Source organism: Misgurnus anguillicaudatus, chromosome 23 (assembly GCF_027580225.2).
Source record: "Misgurnus anguillicaudatus chromosome 23, ASM2758022v2, whole genome shotgun sequence".
In the NCBI taxonomy this organism is placed as follows: Eukaryota; Metazoa; Chordata; class Actinopteri; order Cypriniformes; family Cobitidae; genus Misgurnus; species Misgurnus anguillicaudatus.
Window position 1 is genome coordinate 1,526,089 of NC_073359.2, and position 24,053 is coordinate 1,550,141.

Consider the following 24,053-nt stretch of genomic DNA (forward strand, 5'->3'; position numbering starts at 1 on the left):
TTTAGGCTTGTAATGAAGTGTCGGCGTGTTATATCAACCGCTGTGTTAATAAAAGAGGCGCTTGCATTTAATTCGGAGAGCAAATAAACACAATGAGAAGAATCTAATCATATGTTGGTAACTTGATGCACTATTTCCCAGCAAGCAATAGCCATCTAGGTTAACTATAGACTAGAAATATAGTCTGGCTATGAGTAACCCACTTCTAGCCAAAATAACTTGCGGGATGCATGATTTTTAATCATGTAAGCCAACGGGGAGTTTGGTTTCATTTATTTATTTATTTTTGCGCTATGTCTATTACATTTTTTACTAACAGCCCAAATGTTGCCTTGTTTTAGCCTAGACCTCTGGGCTGTGTTTGGACGGCTATTAGACATCTTTCAAATGCAATATTGATTGCTGGAAAGTCCAAAAATGTATTTAAAAAAATGAAGAGCTTAGATGCAAAACCCTCTAAGTGGGTCCGACAAGTTTTCTTGTAAATAAGCATTTTTTTTCAGATTCTGAACTCTTTCCCCGCCATTGACGAGTTAACTCGTCAATTAAGAGAAAACGCTCCCCTGCCAATGACAAGTTTTTCCGGGAATCCATATTTCTGCTATTATCCACGAGGTGGCACTCTTAACCAACTAATAAAACCCAGAAGCAACCCCTTAGGGCAAACAGTTCAAACTACATGTATGTTTTGAGGATCGCTCTGAATCTGATCTCTATCAAAAGTCCTTTTGACGAAGGCATCTGAGTTCCTCATACTGTATTTGAATAACTAATAAAGTTTTTGGTGGCCTAGGGTTAAGTGCTAAAGCGTAACCCAACCAGAACTAGAACTGTTTCCTGGGAAGGTTGACAACACTATTGTTTGAGTGACACAACTATTAAAACAATTGTAAAACTTAAAAATAGATAAATATTGGATCTGGTACACCGGGTGACGCAGATTAACTTGCGCCCTTCTAAACCATGTGATCATTGTGCTTCCTGTACCGTCTGTAGATCTCTTTCCATGCCATCACATGTCTGAGTTATCCAATCCATGTACAGATACTTGTCTGGGGGCAATAAGCACTCACTAAGCGCGAAACAAAAATCTCACTAGTGTTTGGAAGCTCAGCAACATGGCAAGCACTTTTGCAAACGTTTAAAAGACCTACAGTATGGGAAGTACAGGGGACCAATCATTGCTTTGGGGATTCAATATCCCGGTCCAAGCAGAACCACCTTCTTCCTCTATTCTTCGCTAATACCGTGTTCCCAAGCCACTTTAGCTTGTTCATCCTTGTTGGTGAGCAGAGGCTGGGAGATCTTTCGTGCCATGGGTCGTGGTACCGGCCTCAGGTCCTCTTCAGGAATGCAACCTTCCCTAAGGTAGGGTTTAGGCGGCAGAGCGGGAGGAGGCTCGTGGTGATGATAATGGGGGTGGGTGACGTGAATTGCAAGTGGGTGATGGTGAAGAATGTGCATGTGATGGTGACCATCGGGGGGTATCCCCGGGGTTACGCCCAGCGGGGCCGAGTGACTACGGCACGGAGCGGGCTTGAGCGGGTCAAGGACTTCGGGCTCGGAGACGCTGTAGCGCACGGGGAGGTACGGGCTGTCGGCTTCCTCCGTGTCCGTGGTCCAGGCCTGGCTGCTCGGCATCGAGTCCAGGGTGTCGGCTCGTGCCGTAGGCTCAGAGGAGGACTGGGCGAAGTTGCTTTCGCTCAGGGAGGAGACGCCGCTGCTGGCACTGCCGGATAGGGTGGAGTTACTGCCATCCAGGCCTGATTGTGGACTGGTGGGTGAGGCAGGTATAGGGTGAAGGGGAGACTGGAGAGGATAGGAAGAAGTAGATGGTTGTTATTTATTTTACATCACGCTAAAACCTTAAGTAGATATATTTAGCCCTCCTATCTTGGGTCTGAGACAAGGCAACAATTCCATGCCTGTTATCCCAGTACCAGGATTCTGTCTTTTATGCCAATTCAAAGGAGAAGTACAGTGCCTACATTTATTATACTTTTAGGGTGTAGTACACGTATATAATGCAAGGTTCAAAGACCTTGAGTAGTTACTTCAAGTACATTTAATAAGGACCTAAACACTTCCGGAAGACAGACCCTCCAAAACACAGAAGGATTGACATTGCATATAGATTGATGCATTTGGCAGATGCTTTCATCCAAAGTGTCATAACAAGGTCTACATTTTTATCAGCATGTATGTTCCCTGGGTTGGAACCCATGATCTTTGCGCTGCTTATGCAATATTCTACTACTGAGCTATAAAGGAGCACACGCATGCACACACACACACACACACACACACACACACACACACACACACACACACAAAGGAAACAACTACACTATGAACCCAAAACACTTATATACCCAACAATTATCCAGACTCAAGTGCATTTCAGGCCAGAGTGTTTCGATTGGAGAACAGGTGAGGACATCCGAGGACAATGTGACGCAAGACATCTCGGAAAGCTAGCGGGAACATGCACGAATGGACTAAACTGCACAAGACAGATCTAGGCGGAGGATACCTTTCTTAAGGAGCGCGCAGGGAGAGCTGGAGGGAGTTCGTTGCTCTGGTGGTGGAAGGCATCAAAGTGCATCGAGAAGTGTCCTAAAGGGGAAACACAACACGGGTTGGATAGAGGACACGCCCGCACGTAGACATACACACACGTGCATGCACACACATTCAGCAAACGCTATGTAGGATCGAACTTAGCTAATGTTCAGAGAAGAATGATGATTTGGAAGGAAACGAGGGGAAATGGGGTCTTGTGGTCTGGATTATGTGATGATGTAGACGAGAAGCAAAAGATTGATGAGCGAATGGGGAAAAGAAATGAGGGTAGGCGCTACACTCCTGACACATTGGGGGAAGTTTGATATGATGGGTCGCTTTAGGGAAATGTACCCCTGTCTGTGAAGTCTAGATTAAAGTCTCGTAATCTAATGATGAGTGTCAACTTTTATTTTTATGCACTGATTTCGGTCTTTGACATGTCTTAGTCAATATTAAAGATATCAAGGTTATGTTTTTACAGAATGTTCTTTACATTATAAATAAATTACTTTAGTTGGGCTTTCTCAGACTGGGTCACATTTATAAAAATTTGTCTGGACAACATGAACAGATAGTACATGAACATAAGGGCCGGTACAGACACATTGTAACACCTCTTTATGCACAACACATAACTTCACCATGATAACCCATTACATTTCATAATGCATTCATAAAAGGAATTTGATTTTACCGGGAGGGAGGGTGCGGGGGGGTACGGGTGGTACCATCACACTCCCCACATGAGCAGAGTGGAACGGCAGAGTGTCCCTCGTGCCACTGTCCAAACTCCAGCTGCTGGGTGCCGTCAACACTACCAAAGAAAAAGACCAAGGACCATAACAATCACTACGGACTTACTGGATCTTAACCAGAATTTAAAATTTATCAGGAAGCTCTGACACCGTAATGTGTCATGTAATGCTTGGGATGCTTGTACATCTAACTGTCTCCTTAAAGGGTAAATTAATCCAAAAATTATAATTTAATACTATTAACTCAATCTCTGGGCAAAGAATGTCTATAAAAAGGCCATAATAAATGACTTTTCACTGAGTTGACAAATGAGAAAGCATTTATACATTTTGTTGAATATGGTACTCAAAGGGTTAGTTAGTCTGATTTCTGTCTGTGCAGAGGATTGTGGGAGCGACAGTACAGCGGTACAGTTGGTTTAGAGGATCATACACACCCAGTCGTACCTTTATCAGCCACAGAGAGATTGGGGTCACTGCATGGCTTGCAGGGCCCGGTGACCTGATGGTACAGAGCCCTCTGGTGACTGGTCGGCTGGAGAGGATAAACCAAAATATAATTATATAACGAATGAAGAATTTGATAATTTCCTGATACAGACCTGGATTGTGCAAAGTTGCAAATAAGCTAGTTGTTGTGGCATACCTGTCCATTTTCAGTGATGTTGGGGTACATGGCGCTACTGGGACGATCCCTGTGTGGCGGCAGGAGCATCAACATCTCACGGCTGTGTCTGTATCTGTCGGGCAGTGATGGGGAGCCAACTGATAAGAAAAGAAATAAAAATTCACTGGTGTGTGACACGTACCAGATGCTCCCCAAGCAATATTGTGGCTTTTGTGAGGACATGGTTTGCCAAAGCTATAAAAGCGTAATAAAAGCTCCATTGAAGGCAGCCGTGTGCATTTAAGTACTTATGAATGTGTACATATACCGACTGTCGACCCAATAACTTGATGTTAAATGACTGCTCACCTCTGATGCTGCTGTGACCTGAATTGATCATCTGAGAAGGAGCTGAATGTGTCGAGCTCAAACTGGATGATGATGGACTGGGCTGAAAATATTACAGAGGGTGAAAGGTGCTTTAAACCTCGCTTGAGCTCAAACCAATTTTTATGGTTAAATACTGCAAATTCTGGTAAATATAATAGATTGTCTTGTCTGTCAATGTTTGAGTTGTTGCTAAAGTGTTCTGAATGCTTTGGTGTGCTACTATAAGGTACAGTATTATGTCTGGTTGCTAGGGCATGGGTAAAATGTTGCGAAGCAGTGCCTGGAGTGTTAATAGGTCTTTATAATGGTGTTCTTTTTGGTCTCATGGGCGTAGCTAGGTGGTTGCTAGGCTGTTCTTTTTGATCTCATGGGCATAGCTAGGTGGTTGGTAGGCTGTTCTGTTTGGTCTCATGGGCATAGCTAAGTAGTTACTAAACTGTTCTGTTTTGTCTCATGGGTGTAGCTGGGTGTTTGCTTGGCTATTCTTTTCGGTCTCATGGGTGTAGCTAGGTGGTTGCTAGCCAGTTCTGTTTGGTCTCAGGGGCGTAGCTAGGTGGTTGCTAGGCTGTTCTTTTTGGTCTCATGGGTATAGCTAGGTGGTTGCTAGGCTGTTCTGTTTGGTCTCATGGGTGTAGCTAGGTGGGTGCTAGGCTGTTCTGTTTGGTCTCATGGGCGTAGCTAGGTGGTTGCTTGGCTTTTTGTTTTGTCTCGTGGATGTAGCTAGGTGGTTGCTTGGCTATTCTGTTTTGTCTCGTGGGTGTAGCTAGGTGGTTGCTAGCCAGTTCTGTTTGGTCTCATAGGCGTAGCTAGGTGGTTGCTAGGCTGTTCTTTTTGGTTTCATGGGCATAGCTAGGTGGTTGCTAGGCTGTTCTGTTTGGTCTCATGGGCGTAGCTAGGTGACTGCTAGGCTGTTTGGTTTGGTCTCATGGGCGTAGCTAGGTGGTTGCTTGGCTATTCTGTTTTGTCTCGCGGGTGTAGCTAGGTGGTTGCTAGCCAGTTCTGTTTGGTCACAAGGGGTAGCTAGGTTTTTACTAGGTTGTTCTGTTTATTTGCAAGGGTGTAGTTTGGTGGTTGCTATGGTGTTCAGTTTGGTTGAAAGGCTGTAGCTGGATGGTTGCCTGGATGTTCTGCTTGGTTGCACAAGTGTTGGGGTGAGTCCAGGGGTGTTCTATTTGGTTGCAAAGGCTTAGTTACTGTAAGTGGTTGCTAGGGCATTCTGTTTGATTACAAGAGTGTAGCTAGGTGATTGCTTGGGTGTTTTTACACACTGCTATGTGGTTTTTAGCTTATTGTGGGATATTGCTTACTTTGCCAGTAAAACAATTTGTATGTTTTGCCCACCACTTAGTATAAACATACTTCCCTCAAAAAGTGTCCAAAACCAATAAAATGCTTGTGTTTTTGCGTGTGACCTTGTGTAGCCCACCTGCATGCGATAGAGATCCTCTGGGTGCTCCATCATGCTGTCCGTCAGGATGAGAAGGTTTCCTGTATCACTGGAGGTGTGAGAGGAAAGAGAAGAAGAGGAGTGGCGGATAGAGCCCGACATATTTAGAGGGCTAGACAGACACATGCAGGGATGGAGTGAAAATACAGAACAGAGGCAAGCAATGCCAGAGGAGGAAGATGAGGTGTTTAAACAGGAATAACATTGTGGTGAAGCATGCAGGGATGTGGAAAGTGATTCATGCCATGATCAACCAAGAGTAAAGAATGTTGAACAAGAGAAAGAGAGAGTGTCGTGTGGTAAAACAAACCGTATCCAATAGTGACAGAGGCAGCCATGCAGGTAAGAACAAAATCATTGGGAAAAAATAGATGTAGTAGAAAAAGTAGAAAAATATGAATAGATGCCAAACAGTTGTGAGGAAAAGTGACAACAGAGAGAGATAGATAGATAGATAGATAGAGAGAGAGACAGAGGAACAAAGAGAGAGAGAGAGACATGAGAAAGATGTGGTGGAGCTGAGGTTTGCGTGTTCAGGGTGGGCGGCATGATCGTGTACGTTTCTTTATGGGGAATACATCGTTCAAAAATGTGAGGAGAAGGAAGGACTTTGTCTATGGCTACAGATCTCTATAACCACAATACATGTGTATACATACACAAGCATGAAGACACTACATAAATGTATTACAAAACAATAGAAGGCGGATGAAGTGCTAAAATGGAAATAAATAATAAATCAAAATGAAAGCATTGGACTATACTGTATATATGAAGAGTTTGGTTCCAAAATGTGATAAACGCAATAACAAAAAATAGTTGCCGCCAAAATCAGTATTGTACAGTCCCTCTAGAAAAATGTGATTGTGCGATCACAAGATTCAACGCATAATCAGCAAAAGTTTCAAATATGCCGCACTTTCGCAGCATAAATTGCAGATTTACGTGCGCAAAATATGCAGGGCTTGCATGATTTCATTATCCCTGCATTTTCGTAGCAAAAGTCACATATATCTTAGCAGAAAGTTGAAAAATGTTGCATTTACTTCACACAAGCGCAGCCATGTCCCCTGTTGCCATGGGAACGCTATGATGTGACGTGATTATGTGACGTGAACATAATTGAAAAACAGTTTTTGCAAGTTCCCGCAATTTCATTGCAAAAAATAGCATAAATATCCCGCAATCACACAAAAATCTGCATTTTTCTGGAGGAAATGATTGTATCAGGTCTGTATTAAAAATTAAATTCTTAATTTTACACAAAATCCAATATCCGCCATGTTTTTCTGTCGTCATCTTTTCATTTTTTCCAAAACGCGATAAACGCCAGTTCTCCTTCTCTGCAGAATGCAATAAATCCACTTAACAAATTTGGACTGTTAACTTATTCCCTGCTAGCCTTTTTTAAAAAGTTGCCATCCAGCAATTTTTGTGAATTTCACAAAAGTTTCATAAAATGCCGTCTAGGAAATTTTCTTCTATAAATATATAAACATACAAATATATCAAATGAAATAAAAGACCCTCAGCTTTTAAACAAAATGAGAATTTTTTTTATCCTATATCAATTTGAATCATCATTATCTTTTTATAAATATATGGGTAGATTTCTTCAAAAAGACCAAATTTTGAGCAAAAAGCTGAAATAATTGCATTTTTGTAAAGGAATTTTGTTAGAGCTCAGATTCAAAATGATGATCAAAACATTCACAGAGTTTACAGTGTTGTTAAATTAGTTTTTGCTTTAATTTTTTATAAATTGTGTAGGAGCGCTAGCCTGGGTTTCCCCATGCTGCCTTGCGGCAAATGTATTCGCGCTGCAAGTCTAGCATGGAAACCATGGCCCAAATTTTCACCTGAAATGGGGAACCAATCACAGAATGGGGAGGGGGCAGCAAGACAACAATGTTTCCTCTTAATTGACGAGATAAATCGTCAATGGCGGGGCAAGAGTTAAGAATTATTTTAAGACTACTATTGCCTCTGTCATTATGTATGTTTGTGTTCATGCATCCAGATTTACTCACCTGTGTCGGTGCATGAGTTTAATACTCTCAGGACTCATTGGACTATGTGTGGCGAGGATACCGCGTGGGGTACTTGCACCTGAACAGGCCGGGCTCAGTTTGTCCAGACCAGGCAGGCCCTGCAGGGCCACATAGAAACACTACTCTGAATATTCACACTGTCTGCCCTCAGGCCATCAAATACTGGAAACACACATCTTACAAAACATAAATGTTTGATGCTGGGTATGTGCCGACTGCACAAAACTATTAAAAGTCAGAAAAGTGATCAAGTTCTCACATGACAAAGACTGCTTCTCATCATCTGGAACTGATCGATGAGTTTCTTGTGAAGGGGACGCATTTCCGGATGCACCAGTTTCTCATGAACAGCCAGACCTACGCCCAGGACGTGAACCTGTGGAGTTATTAATGATATATGTGAGATTATCAGCCTGAAGATCTAAACATCAGAAAATAATTGAGTTGTTGAACTAAAGGAGTTTGGGCGTGTTCACCTGTTCTTGCATTAGATCTTTAAGTTGGGTGATCTTCTCTGTATCTTCTGGATGGCTGCTAATGTACTCCTTATCAAAGAAAGCCTGGATAACATCAAGCATAAAGACATAGTCAGCAGATTTCTGATTTTTTTTTGCATAAACAATGAAAAGCAAACGCCATGTGTAACCATGTGAATTCTCAGAAGCGACTTCATAATAAAAAAAGTACAGAAATGCATTCATTTGAATTTCATGCTGATTTTATCATATTATTACTACAATGCCTACTGTATAAGCTATGACTGTAAAGTGTCATTTCTGACCCAATTCTGCCACTCACTTCCTGGTATCTGGCGATGCCCCCGTTGACGGCCGCATCGATGACTCCATTGAGGCACATGCTGAGCAGATTGATGTTTCCGTGAAGCTGCTTGTGTTGGTACTGGCTGATCAGGGTACGGAGCTCCTGGTTCTTATTTTCCACCACATAAATGGCGTTTTCTAGCGGACTGACTTCAATCTACACAATGCATGATGTACATAATGCAGATTCAGATAAGTAATATTACCAACTATCTCTTACCAATAACACCACCAACTACCTAGCTACCTAACCATTAACTCCATTTATTTGGACCATAGAGTGCCGTAAGGATGGCGTATATTTTATAAATCACCCACCAGCTCTCGCTTATCCACTTCAAACCAACGGGAGATCCCAGGCAGAGGGTGGGTAAGGATGAGTGTGGTCCGCTCGATCCAGAGACTCTGAAAAACACAGCAGCAACATCTTCAGTCTAAGAGGTTCAGATGTTAATATACTATATAAAGTTTCTTCCAAACATCAGCTGGCTGTTTCATATTAAATTCCAGTATATTTCATCTTGTCACCTTAAATTCATTTTCCCTGTCTTTCAGGCCCTTGTGGAAAGGTCGGTCATAACGGAACCGGCGGACGTTGTTGACTCTGTAGAAGCTTTTGATGCGGTCAGGCACACGATCCATCTGCAGCACGTCAACATTTTCTGGGACTGGAGTTACAGCATAGATCTGTAGGTCTGTGGGGCTTTATAAAGGAAAAATACCTCCTGCTATAATTTTTGGAGCAGATTAAAATCCCCTAAATTGTCATGTAAACCAACAAACTAGTCCAATCTATCTAAAAGCTTCAACATTTTATATTTGAGAAAATGACCCTTCAGATGATTAGTATTCACTATCCCAAATCCCTCCAAAAGCATCCAAATGTTTGTATTACAGTAAAGGATACACTGAGCATCACCCTGTAATATACCCTCATCTGGTTGATTAGGGTGCTGCATGGCAATAGCTTGTGGAAACTCTCCCAGCATTCTTTGCTGAAAGGCTTCAAGTCTCTCATAATCATGACCCCGGCAAACAAACTCCTTATTCTGTGTGAAGAGGCAGGGAGAGGTGAAGATAGAGAGTCAGAAGAAAAATCTTATAGTTAACACTAAGCAGAGTAACTGGCCTCAATGTTTTTTTTTTACAGTTTTTGAGACAGAACAGCTTAATATTTTATTAATAACAATGTGGCAAGGTTTATACAGTCCACTTACCCTAAGAAAGAAGGGGAATTTTCGACCGTAAAATCCCACCCTGAAAAACTCCGGTTCCAGTCTCTGCTGCTCCATGATGTTGTCATAATACGCTGCCTCCATTTTCTGTAGAGAAAGAAAAGGCCAAATATTCACAAAGGGATCGGCCACCTCCTCAGCATAATAATGAAAAACATTATTACAGTCCATCAACAGAAATTAGGTCCACTGAAAGGGTTGTTATATACAATCTATTTATATACATAAACAAAACATATAAATCGCTGACCCGTATCCAGCTGAGACTCTGATAATCGTAAAGGGACTCGTACTGGAAGGCTAGCTCTCGGCATAAGGGGATGCCGTACTCCCAACACTGAAACACACATAACAGCAAGTTTGGCATGTATATAAAACTAGATTTGCATTTTAATAAGGAAATACCAGCCAATACTAGCCAAGTAGGAAGAGAATAGAGTTCAATTTTAGGTAAGATTATAACAAAATTTCACAGCATCACACAAAAATGCTGTCGGATGAGTATGAGAAAAAAAGCACATAACAAAGCAGAATTACCGTGTAATAAAAGTAGCTACAGAGTCAAAATCACAATTTAGTATGTAAATAACTTAAGTAAGCTAGCCAAACAAAATTAAGTACATTTACCATCTGAATGCTAAACATTATGTGCGTTTACATGCGCAGAATAAGCGGATAACTATTAAAAAATCTGCTTATTATAGAAACCCGTTTTTGTGCATTTACATGCAAATCAGTAAACTGGCTATGCAGAAAACTGTGTTCACATGGGATTTGGAGATTTGTCAGGTTTCTTGACATCACTGCCTATAGTAGTCATTCAAAAAGCAGATGGGAAATCTGTCTTAAGCTATACTGTTGTATCTCTTCTTATGTCTGCAGAACATTACTGCAAGAAAATCAGTAAAGGTGTTTACATGCATCAGGATAATGAGCAAAAATACTACCTGTGACGATCGTTTTTTCCTTACGCCATTTATGCGCTTTGCCCGATAAAAGAAAATATTTTTTTCGCGTATGGGATGTTATCAGTTTATTTAGCATAATCAACGTAAGACATCGGGATGTAAACACACTCAGTGTCTCAATTTACATGGCGGCTACCTGCGTGAACCCACCTTTCCCTTGTTGAAATAGTGGATGACTTTACGACAAAGACCCTCTTTGCGATGCCATTCACTTTGTGCAGGATAATGCAGGAATTCTCGGAGTGGTCTTTCCTCCCAATGCAGGAGCTCCCAATAAAGCAGCAGAGTAAATGCTGCCTCTGTTGAACATAACGTTTGGTGTTACTCTTATATTATACTCCTACTTTTGGCTCAGCTGGCAGAAGATAGAATTGGCAACACAAGCTTATGGGTTTGAACCCAGGAACACACATACTGATAAAATGTATACATTGTTTGAATTATGTCAAAGATTATGGGGGGTCCCCCAGCTAAGCACCAGCCCCCCTTCCCGGACGCCGTGATTTTACAAAGTAAGATCCTGGATCAACATTTTTTGTTGGCACTGGATCAAAGAAACTGCCAATTATCTCTAATGTAGCATTCACACCAGCCGCAGTAGAGATGGCTATTTGCGCTATTTGCCCGTAGTTGGACTCTTAAACATTTTAAGTTTACTTGCTTAATTCGTGCGTAAAAGCCGCGCGTGAAATTCTAGTCATTCTAGACATTCGCATGGAAATTTGCGTCATGGGTGGAGCTTCTGTGACTCCGCTCGCTCTCTGTAATCACGTGACTACTAGAGCAAACTCCTGATTGGTTAACGCGGCACGAATATCCGCCAAAGTTCAGATTTTTTAACTTGCGTGTTTCCTGCGGCAACGCTCAATTCCGAGCCGCAGAATGCCTATTTGCGTCTTTGCATTGACTTAACATGTAAATCACTTGCGCTTGCCTGGTGTGAATGTCACATTACTCAAACTCAAATTTTTAAAAGCCCCTAACCCAATCCTAAATCTAACAATCTTTCAATTCCTCCAGAAAACAGTGTGAGGTGCACTTGATCTTTTGGATTAGTTTATTGCCAAATTGGGACAAATAATGGACAGTATAGCTTTGTGGCATTCGAACACTGAATGTAATGCACAGTAAATCTGCCAAATTCACAAATGCATATTTATAACTCATAATAGATGTGCATGTCTCACCTGTGTAGTTTTCAGCTTGCAGGTGCATGTCGCACAGCTTGTGAATGTATCTGATATACATCTCCTCCTTGTTAATCTCTGACTTGTAGAAGTTCTAAAACATACGAGCAAAAGATCATCAATTTGCTATTGGTTAAGTCAAAAAAAACAAACTCATGTTCAAATGAAAGACAAAACTCACCAGCAGGTTCACAGTGCAGCCTATTTTCTTGTTTTCTGTTTCATCACCTTTCATGCAGTCCCTGCCGAGACAACACAAGAGACAAAACAGTCTGACATTAGCAAAGTTCCTGTAACGCAATAGCAGCACAAAGTTCATTGATTCAATCCCCTCTTGCTATTTAACTCTTTCCCCACCATTGACCAATTATCTCGTCAATTCAGAGAAAACATTTCCTTGCCAATGACGCTTTTCTGATGAGTTTTCTGTAATTGCACTATTATCCACTAGATGGCAATCTTACCCAAAACTCTTAACCAAAAATGAATCTAACAACATTTTAAACTCTGTGTATGTCTTGATAATCATTCACGCTAAACCAGATGTCAGTTTTACCTGTAGTCAAGCAGTCGCTCCATTAAGCGTGTGACCGACGTGACGAAAGAAACGCCTGTTTCCCTCCAGGTCTCTTGTTCTATCTTCTCCAGCAGACTACAGCACATAAAACACACTTATAAGAACAATTTACAGGCTGCATGTAAACAACCCCATCGGCTAATGTCATGTGGACTCTCACGGGTGTTGTTAGTGGCATCTGATTGGTTAAACAAGGTTAGTTTCCTCTTACCTTGGGTAAGGCCCAAAGAGTTGAGTTCTATAAATCCCGCAGCACAAGGTAAAGCAGAGACACTCAGATTATGATAAGAGTAACACAACACAAGCTGGTTGTGTATGGTGTGTTTTTTACAGGAGAGAGAAGTTAAAGTGTGTGTGTGTGTTTGTGTGTGTTTACTCACAGTAAACTGAAGAGCTCTCTGTAATTCTCGTCTCCTTTGCCTTCAGACACCAGACTGTCCAGTTTGTCTATCAGCTCTGCCTCCACCTGTACACAGATGAAGTAATAATCGATGAAGAATGAGATGTAATTACACTTCACCCAAATATATATTTTTTCAGCCTGATCTACATATATTCATCCCACATAATGTATTAAACATAAAATCTTGATATCTTTAATATTGTCTGAGTAAGATCATGTCACTTGATGTTTCTAATCTCATCAGCCTGGATTTCACAGACAGACCTGTTTGAAATTGCCGTTCTTTCGTTGTTCCCAGTCCATCATGTCGTGAAAAATGGGGATCATTATATTCCGGACTTCATTTTGTGGCACAAGGGTCACGCCCAGAAATGGCCCAATCATTCCTGGTATGAAGTGGATCTTATTCTCACCTGCAGTGCAGACAAACAAAGCAAACCAACACCGACTTGAGCTGATGTGAAAAATGTTGTAAAAAACAGTCATTGCATGTAGAGAAATGCAGGGAAACAGCAGAATGAGGAAAATAAAACGCTTACCCAAATTCTGCCACATGCTGAATAGTTCATAAGCCATCATGACTCTCATATCTCCATACCTATACAAACAACGAAAACAGAGCAAGCAATCAGTTTAAACCACCTCTAAATTCATGCAGGTTGACTGTAGTCTATTGTATGTATAGATGTAAAGTCTTACTTGTCAAAGACCTTCTTTCTTTTGGCCGGTGTCAGCGTTTCCAGCTGTAGACTGGGCTGATTGATAAACAGCACAACCAGACTGAAGTATGAATTCCACACCTGAGAAACAAATAAACACACAAAAGCTTTAGTGTTTAACTTTTTCCCCGCCATTGACGACTTATCTCGTCAATTAAGAGAAAACATTTGCATAAAAAACATGTTAGTGATGAATTTTTATGTTAATCTCCAATACCGCGATTATCCACAAGTTTCCCAATTTATAAAAAAACTAAAGCAAAAATGTTATCTACTAATTTTAAACTCTGTGTATGTTTTGATAATCATTCTGAATCTGATCTCTAACAAAATTCCTTCAAAAAAATTCAATTATTTCAGCTTTTTACACATAAGCTGTAGACGGTGTGCGTGCATGTTTAAACGTGTGTTTTGGTACACATCTGTGGTGTGGTAGAGTTAAATACATGCAGGGAAATGTGTGCATGATGCACGGTCACGCACCTTAAAATCAAAGTCTGCCTCTGTGAAGCTTTTATGTAGAGCAGGTGATAGATATTGAGTTGTGCTCACAATTATACTGGAAAGAAGAAAGAGAGAGAGAGAATCACAAGGGCTTTAAATATCTAGAAATATAACAATGTTTTTATTACATTTATGAACCATATTACTCACAATCAGCCTTTTAAACAACAATCAAGGTGATTTTTAGAGACAGAAAATATGTTTGGAGCAGATTTTCAAGAAAGTTAAGATTCTTACTTGCTGGTAAGAAGCCGCATGACGTTCCAGTCACGAGGAAAAATGCTGAGCTTCATCAGGTTTCTGAACACACAGAAGATCTTCAGCAAGAATTCCTGAAAGACATTGTGAAGACGAAAGAGATTACCTATTGATTGTATGGACCGCATTTTTAAATCATTATAAATGAATCTCGCTTTCTAAAATAGCTGTATTTGGAATCAATTTTACTCTTTGCTGATTGGTCGATTCTGGCATTGTGCAGTCAAATTTGTTCTTGTAAAAGAATCGACTGCTGTCCCAGGAAAATCGATTTCCTATGTAAATTATTTCGACTCACCTTCAGCTCTTCTTTGCTCTGGAAGTTGTCCAGCAGGTGTTGGAAGTGAATATCCGACATTTGCCGCAGAAGCGACAAAAGACAGGACACGTATTCTCCCTGACGGAAAGCAAGAGAAAGCCTTGTGAACCAATCCATGACCCTCAAACAGCCAACACGATGTTTTAAAAGGGAGCGGGGTAGCAAAATGAGGTGAGGGAATGAACATACATGGGTGAATTTCATGAAACCTGTCAACAACACATATAAGTCATATTTTACTCAAAGGAAATATATATTGAACAAAAGCAAAATTGGTAATGTATATGGTATTTAATTTCATCATCATACATTATTAGAAATAAAGGTACAAAAGCTGTCACTGGGGCGGTACACCTTTGTACCTAAAGGGTGCATATATGTTAGGTACATACTGCTACCAAATCAGCACCTAAATAATACATATTAGGACCTTTATAAAGGATACCATACCACCGACAGTATTTGTATAGTTTTTTATGTAAGGGATGTTGTACAGGCAGCCGGTTGTTAACACAGAAACAAGCCCAGACAGTGTGATCAAGAACCGATGCAAAGCGTAAAACTTATTCTGCGATAAAATCCGGCTGTCTGTACATTATCCGGATTATTACACAGCTATTTACCTCATAAGAAAGGTAAGAAGCATTAAATACTGATTTGAAATATTTGAATTTTTTTGCTCATATTTGGTTTGATCATTTGTAAATATAATGTCATAAATGTTATTAAAAGACATATTTATATTTTTTTTGTGTAATATTAAATAGTACCTGTCAAAACTATTTGCCGCATCCGAGTTACCGCTAGTTTTGATAGGTTGTAATCTGGGACTAACAAACCTGCAAATGGCCAATCAGAATCACTGACCAGAAGCATTCAAACAAGCTGTGCAATTAGGGAGTATAGCATATTTTTGAACTGCCTTTGCAATATGTAGTAATACTTAACTTAATTACAACATACAGTATGTTATACAACACATTTTTTTGTTTGTTTTTTTGGGATGTTAACACAATAAAATTTTACATGCAGATTTCACAAATCTCACCCTTATGAAGACATTATGTGAGTTGGTGAGAGTAAGAGACATACGACAACACATACTGTACACATTAATGTGAAATAGAGAGAGATGGACACCTAAAACCACCCAAATTCTTCATAGGATTTAAATTTAGCTCTTCTATAAAGAGACATAGACCAAAATGAAAACATTTCAATAAAAGGGCCCTATTATACACGTGGCACAATGCAGTTTTAGCCCAGCGAAGTTGTCACGTTGCTTAAATGGCAAATGCATTTGCGCCCAATTTTGTGCCCATGGGCGTTCTGATCTGAAAACGAGGTGTGTTCAGGTGTATTGTTGGCGCGTTGCTATTTTGAGGCAACTAAAATAGACTACGCCATTGACCAACTAAAACCTGCTCTAAAGACTAAGGTCAATGTCGCAATAATGTTTTTGTTATTTAATGAGCGCGTTAGTATTATGCGCCTATAAACGGGACAACTCGGGTTTGCTTATCAGATACATGAATGTGCAGCAGCACACAAACGTTTAAAATATGAAAAATCAAAGGATTAAAATGTAGAAGATTATTATTGAGTCTCTTGGACATAAATGAGGACCGATTATGAGACGTTAGAAGGCGTAAAGAGCTGCTTCACATGTAGCCTGGTAAGTAATTAAATGTTTTGCATTAAACAAATGCAAATCTTGCATCTATGTTTTTTTAATGCTACCCCACGGATTTATTGTATATGATGACTTTGTACCTGTGGATATGAAGACATAAAAAACGTTCTTATGTAATGTTTTTCAAAACACGCACGGCCCTGTTCAAGTGCTGAAATCTTTCGGAATCGTCTCTCGACACGTTTGTAAATTCGTGTTTGCTACAAATAAAGAGTACAAACCTTTTCTTGCTAATTAGTAAATAATTCTTTGAGATTACATATCATGTAGGCTAAGAAAATGACTAGGTTTTAATTCAAAAATTTCAATACAAATAAAAACAACGCAATTTTTTAACATTGATCTTAAACTGGTGGTCTTCTTCCTCCGCTTAGTTTTTTTTTGTTTATAATATCCGTCATCTAAATAGGGAATCGACAAGTCGCGAGTGCAACTGGCTTTTAAAGGGAATGAGAGCTGAGACTTTCATTGGTTTATTGCACGTTAAACACACCCATTACTCATTACGAGAATAGCAACAACCCTTTTAGACTGTGTGCTAGGCGCACAAACCATTTTTCCCCATTGTTAAATTAGCAAACGTATATTTGGTAAAAATACATAAAAATTATGCTGACTCATGTCTACTAAGCATATATAACTGTCTAGCCAGCTGGGAATACATTAGATCTGTCTTGATCGGTTGAAAGTTTACCATAAAAAATAAAAGAGAGAAAATCAGCGATTTTTGTTCTGGACCACTCTACAGCCAGAAAAGAAAGTATTCAGATAAGAAAGAGAGGAACAGATGCTGGCAAGCAGGTGGATGAGAATACTGAAGGAATGGAGGGAAGGAAAAAAGGTAGAAGAATCAGATTGTTAGTTACTAACAGTGATTTCAGCCGTGCACTGTGGACAGCGCTGCCCTCTTACCGCCTCCTGCGACTGAGATTTACTCATGATGGCCAACAGTGTCTGCAACAACACATCCAACAAGCTCTCCACCATCATCTCCACCTCTTCCTGCACAGAGCTCTCCTACAAACAGAAAAACACTCGATCCTTAAAGTTGCTCACGAGATGTGGGAGGTTTCGAAGATTTGTACGAGGGCTAATTGTGTTTGTATACCAGTGAGCTGCTTTTAATAATGGAGAAGATGCTGCTCAGGATCCCTGAACAGATGAGAAGCTCCTTCTGTTGCCTCAGATGCAGATGAATATGATGTAGAACGACAGGAAGCAGAATTCTCCTCGACTCTGTAGACAGAGAAAGAAATAATGGTAAAGATATGAGACACAAAACTGCTTTACAGCACATTTTATTCATGGTACAACTGATCCTAATCAAGTAAGTATTTGAAAGAAACACTGTTATGACTTTATCTACAGTTGTCACACATCAAAATCTCATTGATAAATGTAAACCTCTACCTGGAAAGGAGAAAAGCCTGCTGTCCACAGTACGAGCGATGGACTGCAGCTTCACCACGTCCATGGACTGACCGATGTGCACTGTGCTGGGCATACTGCCGAGAGTTCCCCTTACAAACTCGGCTACTTCCTGAACCGTGAACATCTGCAGGAGCTCATCAAATATAGCTGGGAAAGAGTTGAGAAGGGCAGCCTGGAGAGTAGATCAGAGAAAGACAGATGAAGGATGAAGGACAGAGTTTGAACATCTCAATGTGTCAGTGAAGGACTGCTGGCCAAAGATGGGAAGTCATCGGTTATGTCGTACGGTCACGGTTAAATACTACTTAAATAGATCAATTCTGTTCTTTTGAGTGATTAAAGTATCTCTTTTTCATTTCCCTTTTTGCTCAACAGTCCAAAGACACCATCCAATGGTTTCCGGTTCAATACCACTGAAGGAAACAAAAATTGTGGGGGTGATCAAACAGGTCCAAACTTGTGAGGGTTGTGAAAGTTATCAATGCTTGTGCGGGAGAAGATTCGGCATCAAACACAGCAATCAAAGCTGAGAAACACGTCAAAGCAAAAACCAAACAGGTTTGGGGAAGTTGGGTAGCGTTTGTTGGTGTTTTTCGGTTCTGGTGGTCTGGAGAGGTAGTGGGTGCTTGCATTGATGTTTTGCACCTTGTCGTGGGTTGGGTTGTGAGGGAGTCTCCATTCCATTACTGTGTGACAAACAAGCTGCGTCTACTTACGGACAGAGGAGAGGGCCGTGGGGCACTACTGCTCAACGGCTGCAAGCAGCTGCCCTGGTTGGTAGTGGCCGGTCCTGTCGGAGGCTGGGGACCCTAGGGGGAGTACAGTGAGGTGGGGCAGGATTCGGTCAAGAACCAGTGCAAACATGGGAGGTGTTGACAAAGGTCACAAAAAAGATGTCAACAAAAAACTTTGTAAAATCAGTCCTGTGTGTGGATGTACTATACTGTGTTTAGTCATGTTGTGTGTATCACAATTTCATAGTGGGATGAGAATTTAATGTTTTGCAGGAGATGTGAACATAACTTTGATAACATTTGAAAACATGTGGCAGAAAAACATTTTCACCTTTATAGTCTATAATGCCCTGGAGAATATAAACGTGTTTTGTATGTTTTAAGTGCGTAGATACCCATAGATACCTTTTACAATTTGAAAGCCTCTGCCCTAACCCATGAGTATTAAAGTTCACCATGTAACCACAGTGTTTGTACTACAGAAATTATACCTCAAATCAAACATTTTATATCTAAGGAGCAGATATTATAGTCGTGGGCTCTTTGACTTGGGCCAGTAAGCAATCATCTAGCAACCACTATGAACACCTTAGGAATCACATAATGCAATCACTTACTTCATCCTAGCAATGTCAATCATTTTTCACTCACATTTTTTCAGAAATGCTCTTATGTTCTTCAGAAATGTTTAGAAATCATCTAAAGTTGTAAACTTTGGACTAAAGCATCTGCCAAAAATTACTACAGTGCAAAGAATTTCTTGGAAATTAATGGATACACTTCAATAAAAAGACTTTTTGTTACTTAGTATTTTTGCCTTGTTTTAAGTACAAATATCAAAAAAATCCTAAATTAAGATGCATTTTCCTGATGAGGAAAATGACATATAAGAAAATAAGTCTATAGTTTTTACATTTTTTGCACACATTTTTTGAGCGAATTTGTGTTTAAAACAAGCAAATAAATCTGCCAATGGGGTAAGAAAAAAAGTTCTTAAAAACTTTGGCAGATTTTTTTTTTTTTTTTGAGGTGGTAGTGTAGGTGTTGATCTTCTTAAGAGCCCCTGTGTGTTCTGCAGATTTAACATTTCAAATGACTCCAATCTGCTTAACCCTTTAACTGCTCACACCCTTTGAGTGGAAGGGTGTGACAGAACCAAATTTCAAGTTAAAATCACAATAAATTAGGTTTGTTTCACACTTTTAGTAGTTTTACCAACAACGGCCACTAGGTGTCAATGGTTTGCTGCATACTCACAAATTGATAAATTACTGTCAATGGTTTTGAAAAAGGTTTAGAAATCATTCTTAGAGCTTTCCAATGATATAAATAGGTTGTCAAGACTTTTGAAGATTTATAGATTCATTTGAAGAATATTAGAATTATGAATATATAATCATTCATATGTATTCCTACGGGTCTGTGGCATTTAACAAAATGACGGTCACTATACAATTTCTATCCTCAGATGAACTTGATATATGAAAACTACATTCTTAGAGCTTTCCAACAATATATAGTTTGTCAAGATTATTTTAAGCTTATGGGATATTTACAAATAAATACGTAATAACACATTAGGCCTACCTGTTGGCCCGTGACATTTTAGAAAATTACTCTTACTACGTCATTCTTTTTGAAGAACGAAATATAAAACCTACATTCTTAGAGCTTTCCAACGATAGTTTGTCAAGATTAGTGTAGGTTTAGACTTGTTTTAAATATGTAATGCCAAACGTCCACCTGTGGGACAGTGACAGAGCTTGACACCAGTAGCCCACAAGAAAATCCTAAATGATTGTAATTCATTTAACATGTGAAATAATTTATAAGAATCTCATTCTGATTGGGGCTGTTTAAACAGATTACACACTGCAAAAAAGGATTTTCAAGAAAAAAAGTCTTAGTATTTTTGTCTTGTTTTTAGTAAAAATATCTAAAAATTCTTAAATTAAAATGCTTTTTCTTGATGAGCAAAACGACCCAAGAAAGTTAGTCTAGTTTTTAGACCAAAAATATCACATTAAAGTGATTTTGTGCACAAATAAAAAGCAAAATAATCTGCCATTGGGGTAAGCAAAAAATCTTGAACATTTTCTAAAACACTAAATTCAAGAAAAAAATCAAGGAAAATTAGCTTACCCCATTGGCAGATTTTTTTGCTTTTTTATGCACAAAATCACTTAAATTTTATATTGTTGGTCTAAAAACTAGACTTATTTTCTTGGGTCATTTTGCTTATCAAGAAAAATCCTCTTGATTTAAGAATTTTTTGATATTTTTACTGAAAACAAGACAAAAATACTAAAAAAAAATTCTTAAAAATAATTTTTTTGCAGGGCATATACAACTTCTTCAGGGCAGAGCTGGAAAGAAAAATCTGTGAAGACTAAACAAACCCAAAGCAGCTTAAATCCTGGATCAACAACAGTGGCTTAAGAGTTTAAACACTTTAAACAGCTAAACTAGTATTTTTGAGGCGTATGATTCTCTCAAGTGTCCTATCATTGACTGGCACCTATCTATCCAACCTTCAATTCAATTTCAGATGTTTCTCCTTAGAATTACTTAGGATAAAATAAAATAGAAACACATGAGAAACTCCAATGGAGACATTTGTGAGATTCCATTTTTTTTTCTAAGGAGAAACATCTGAGACACAGAGAAATAGGGAGAATGGGAGAATGGATGGATTCTTTAAACATTAAGTCCAGTTATTATTTATATATGATGTTATTAAGGGCATCCCACTGCTGTTAAATTCAAGCTTTTAATTTTCTCTATTAAAAGAAAAATCATTGGCTTCAAGCATCTGTTTTTATTTGTTTCTTCTGCAATAATAAGTGCAGTAAAAATAGCAATAGCGAGTAGATGCAGGTGTGAATGTAATTACTTTTAATTTAAGGTCTCGAACCATTGCATCCTTTTATTAGTTATTGTACAATTTGTAGCAATTTCTCCTGTATAATTTTTAGCTTTAATATATTTTTTAATAGCATCTTCTTTGCTCTACTAAGTATTGCACTCTTGGGAGCCGCCGGTCGGGTTCTCTATAGCTAACTCACAAGAAAGCTGATCTTTTACAACAAGCTGCTGATAAATATTTCAGTGTCTTAAGTTTGTATCTGACCTGGGTGAAAATGAGGGTCTCCGAGCTGCGGCTGTCCAGGCTGAGCACGAAGCGGATGGACTGGAAAAGCTCTTGGATGCTCGCCCGAAACTGGTCCTCCTCCATCCCGCAGGTGGCTCGTGAGTAGAGGATCCGTGACTGGACGATGAATTTAAACAGGTATTCCAGAGCCTGGAGGAAATTTACAGTAAACATACAGATCATCATATAAATGAGATATTTATACTTGGGTTAATGTGTTAATTCATCTATATTCTGCCATATGCATAAATGTAAATGGTCACATCATGTGATTTAAATATTCATGAAAAGATTTAGGGCCTGAATTACTAACAGCTTGTGCCAGCGGCATTAAAAAAACTACTGTCAGGATTTACTAAAATTTTAGACACGCAGTAAAAAATCTGATTGCATGTATTTGTAGGAGTTTCTCTTTTTTATGGGAGGAGATTATTTAAATAAATCACTCAATGCGATTTACTAAGGTTTGTGCTCGTCAATTTACTGGTATTGTTTGATAAATTATGCAAATTTGAGCTGCTCTTGGTAGATTGGATTGGTTATTATGGAAATGAGAATTCGTGTTTTTTAACCTGCACATTGTCACTAAATCACACAACAAAATGGCCACTCCCATCGGCACTTTATTGAAATTGGGTTCTCACACTAATTTGCCCTGTTTAGTGAATCTGACCAAAGCTATTTCATGGCAATTCGTACGTATTTTACAAGGTGCCTTATTCGTATTAATTTGTACGACCACATTCGTATATTTTGGTACGATTTGCCCTGGGCCCTGTGACGTTGGGGTTAGGGGTGGGGTTTCGTTATTGTTTTTTTTTTTTTATGATAATCTTACGTTTTTTTCCATACGAATTCATACGAATTAGCCAACTCGTAAAATACAAATTCTGGTGAGATCAGGCTGATCTTGCCCTAAGAGTTCATGTCCTCTTAGATTAATTTGACATGGATCGTAATCACTTAACAGATTTTCACGACTTGGATCGCAATGCCTAATAAAATTTGCTTGGATCTGGTTTTTGAACACTGGAACACTGACTCCTATGCTAAGTATCCTTTATTTTAGTAGCAGTTTAAGCTGAAAAAGTGACTATATATGGGTAGGTTTCTTCTTCTTCAAAAAAAAGCAAAAAGCTGAAATAATTGCATTTTTGTAAAGGAATTTTGTTAGAGATCAGATTCAGAACGATTATTAAAACATTAACAGAGTTTAAAATGAATTAAATTAGTTTTTGCTGTTTTTTATAAATTGAAAATGTCATTGGGATGTTTTCTCTTAATTAACGAGATAACTTGTCATTGGCGGGAAAAGAGTTAATTAAGAAACTGTCAAACGAAAAGATGTGGCATTTCCAGGTTTTCAATGAAAATGAAAATAAGAAATGATTGGTCACTTGTTGTTAAGAACACATATTCATTTCCTGCTAGGAGGATGATGATGTAATACTTCAAGCATCCCAAACCCTAAAAAGGAACATCGGTACTTAGTGACATCACAGAGGCCTCACCCTCATCGCTTCCTGGATGTGATCCTGTCGAACAACTTCAGCTGATCGGTCCATATACCACTTCAGACAGCGAATCAGTTCTCTGTGTTTCAAATACAAAATAAAGTTAGATTATCCTGGCAGCCATGTGGACAAGTTTAATTCATATTTATAAGCAAGTAAGCTTTATTTCTAAATAAACAATGCTCACTTGTAAGCAAGCGCTCCAGCAAAATGTTTCTGGATGTAGGTGTCCATCACAGGTCTGAAGTGATAAAACTTACTGTCCCGGAGTAGATTGATGATAAAAACCTGGACATAGACGGACAGTAAAGGACAGGTTAGGTCTAAAGCTCAGATCTTTGCCCACTTGTTAGGAGGAATATACAGGAAGTGCGCTTTACCCTCCGGCTCTATAGGTGGCACTGATTGGCTGGTTTGCCAACCGGCACCAAACACCACTACAAGAAGTCGTCCACCCTCATGTTTGCCCTGCATTATGCTAATAATGTTGTAAATAACGTTCATTCTTGCAAAAAACTGATCGGTTGGTTTCACAAGACGTCAATGTGTCACCAATACATCACCAGGAGTCATGAGGATTACTTTGTATTGGATATATCTGCTTTTTGAACTTTGAAAATTTTAATTTCCATAGACATTGCATTAACTACAGATGCCAAATTTCAAAGAACTGCTGCCTTTTTCAAAACTCAAATAGAAAACACCCCGTGCAGGTACACTATAC

At 39.3% G+C, this 24,053-nt stretch overlaps 1 protein-coding gene across 11 annotated transcripts in view; it reads right to left on the bottom strand.

The window, feature by feature from the left end:
- Positions 1–313: 313 nt before the first annotated feature.
- LOC129453153 (dedicator of cytokinesis protein 3) overlaps positions 314–24,053 on the bottom strand; it is a 171,086-nt gene continuing 147,346 nt past the window's right edge. For 2 of the 11 annotated variants that reach the window (XM_073861343.1, XM_073861352.1), the window contains 35 exons: positions 23,517–23,617; positions 23,327–23,408; positions 21,795–21,965; positions 18,647–18,739; positions 17,910–18,102; positions 17,608–17,735; positions 17,370–17,516; positions 14,786–14,884; positions 14,467–14,561; positions 14,209–14,284; positions 13,706–13,806; positions 13,546–13,604; positions 13,271–13,419; positions 12,984–13,069; positions 12,815–12,841; positions 12,583–12,678; positions 12,208–12,268; positions 12,027–12,120; positions 10,990–11,138; positions 10,122–10,208; positions 9,854–9,958; positions 9,544–9,685; positions 9,165–9,331; positions 8,955–9,041; positions 8,614–8,793; positions 8,292–8,375; positions 8,075–8,191; positions 7,795–7,934; positions 5,744–5,876; positions 4,297–4,378; positions 3,967–4,085; positions 3,768–3,855; positions 3,260–3,379; positions 2,534–2,616; positions 314–1,809 (listed from right to left, as the gene is read on the bottom strand). In XM_073861343.1, coding sequence (XP_073717444.1) covers positions 1,231–1,809; positions 2,534–2,616; positions 3,260–3,379; positions 3,768–3,855; positions 3,967–4,085; positions 4,297–4,378; positions 5,744–5,876; positions 7,795–7,934; positions 8,075–8,191; positions 8,292–8,375; positions 8,614–8,793; positions 8,955–9,041; positions 9,165–9,331; positions 9,544–9,685; positions 9,854–9,958; positions 10,122–10,208; positions 10,990–11,138; positions 12,027–12,120; positions 12,208–12,268; positions 12,583–12,678; positions 12,815–12,841; positions 12,984–13,069; positions 13,271–13,419; positions 13,546–13,604; positions 13,706–13,806; positions 14,209–14,284; positions 14,467–14,561; positions 14,786–14,884; positions 17,370–17,516; positions 17,608–17,735; positions 17,910–18,102; positions 18,647–18,739; positions 21,795–21,965; positions 23,327–23,408; positions 23,517–23,617 — 4,320 coding nt within the window. In that variant the 3' untranslated portion in view covers positions 314–1,230. Of the gene's footprint in view, positions 1,810–2,533; positions 2,617–3,259; positions 3,380–3,757; positions 3,856–3,966; positions 4,086–4,296; positions 4,379–5,743; positions 5,877–7,794; positions 7,935–8,074; positions 8,192–8,291; positions 8,376–8,613; positions 8,794–8,954; positions 9,042–9,164; positions 9,332–9,543; positions 9,686–9,853; positions 9,959–10,121; positions 10,209–10,989; positions 11,139–12,026; positions 12,121–12,207; positions 12,269–12,582; positions 12,679–12,814; positions 12,842–12,983; positions 13,070–13,270; positions 13,420–13,545; positions 13,605–13,705; positions 13,807–14,208; positions 14,285–14,466; positions 14,562–14,785; positions 14,885–17,369; positions 17,517–17,607; positions 17,736–17,909; positions 18,103–18,646; positions 18,740–21,794; positions 21,966–23,326; positions 23,409–23,516; positions 23,618–24,053 lie in introns of all 11 variants that reach the window. The other 9 variants (XM_073861348.1, XM_073861344.1, XM_073861346.1 and 6 more) reach the window with 9 other exon arrangements.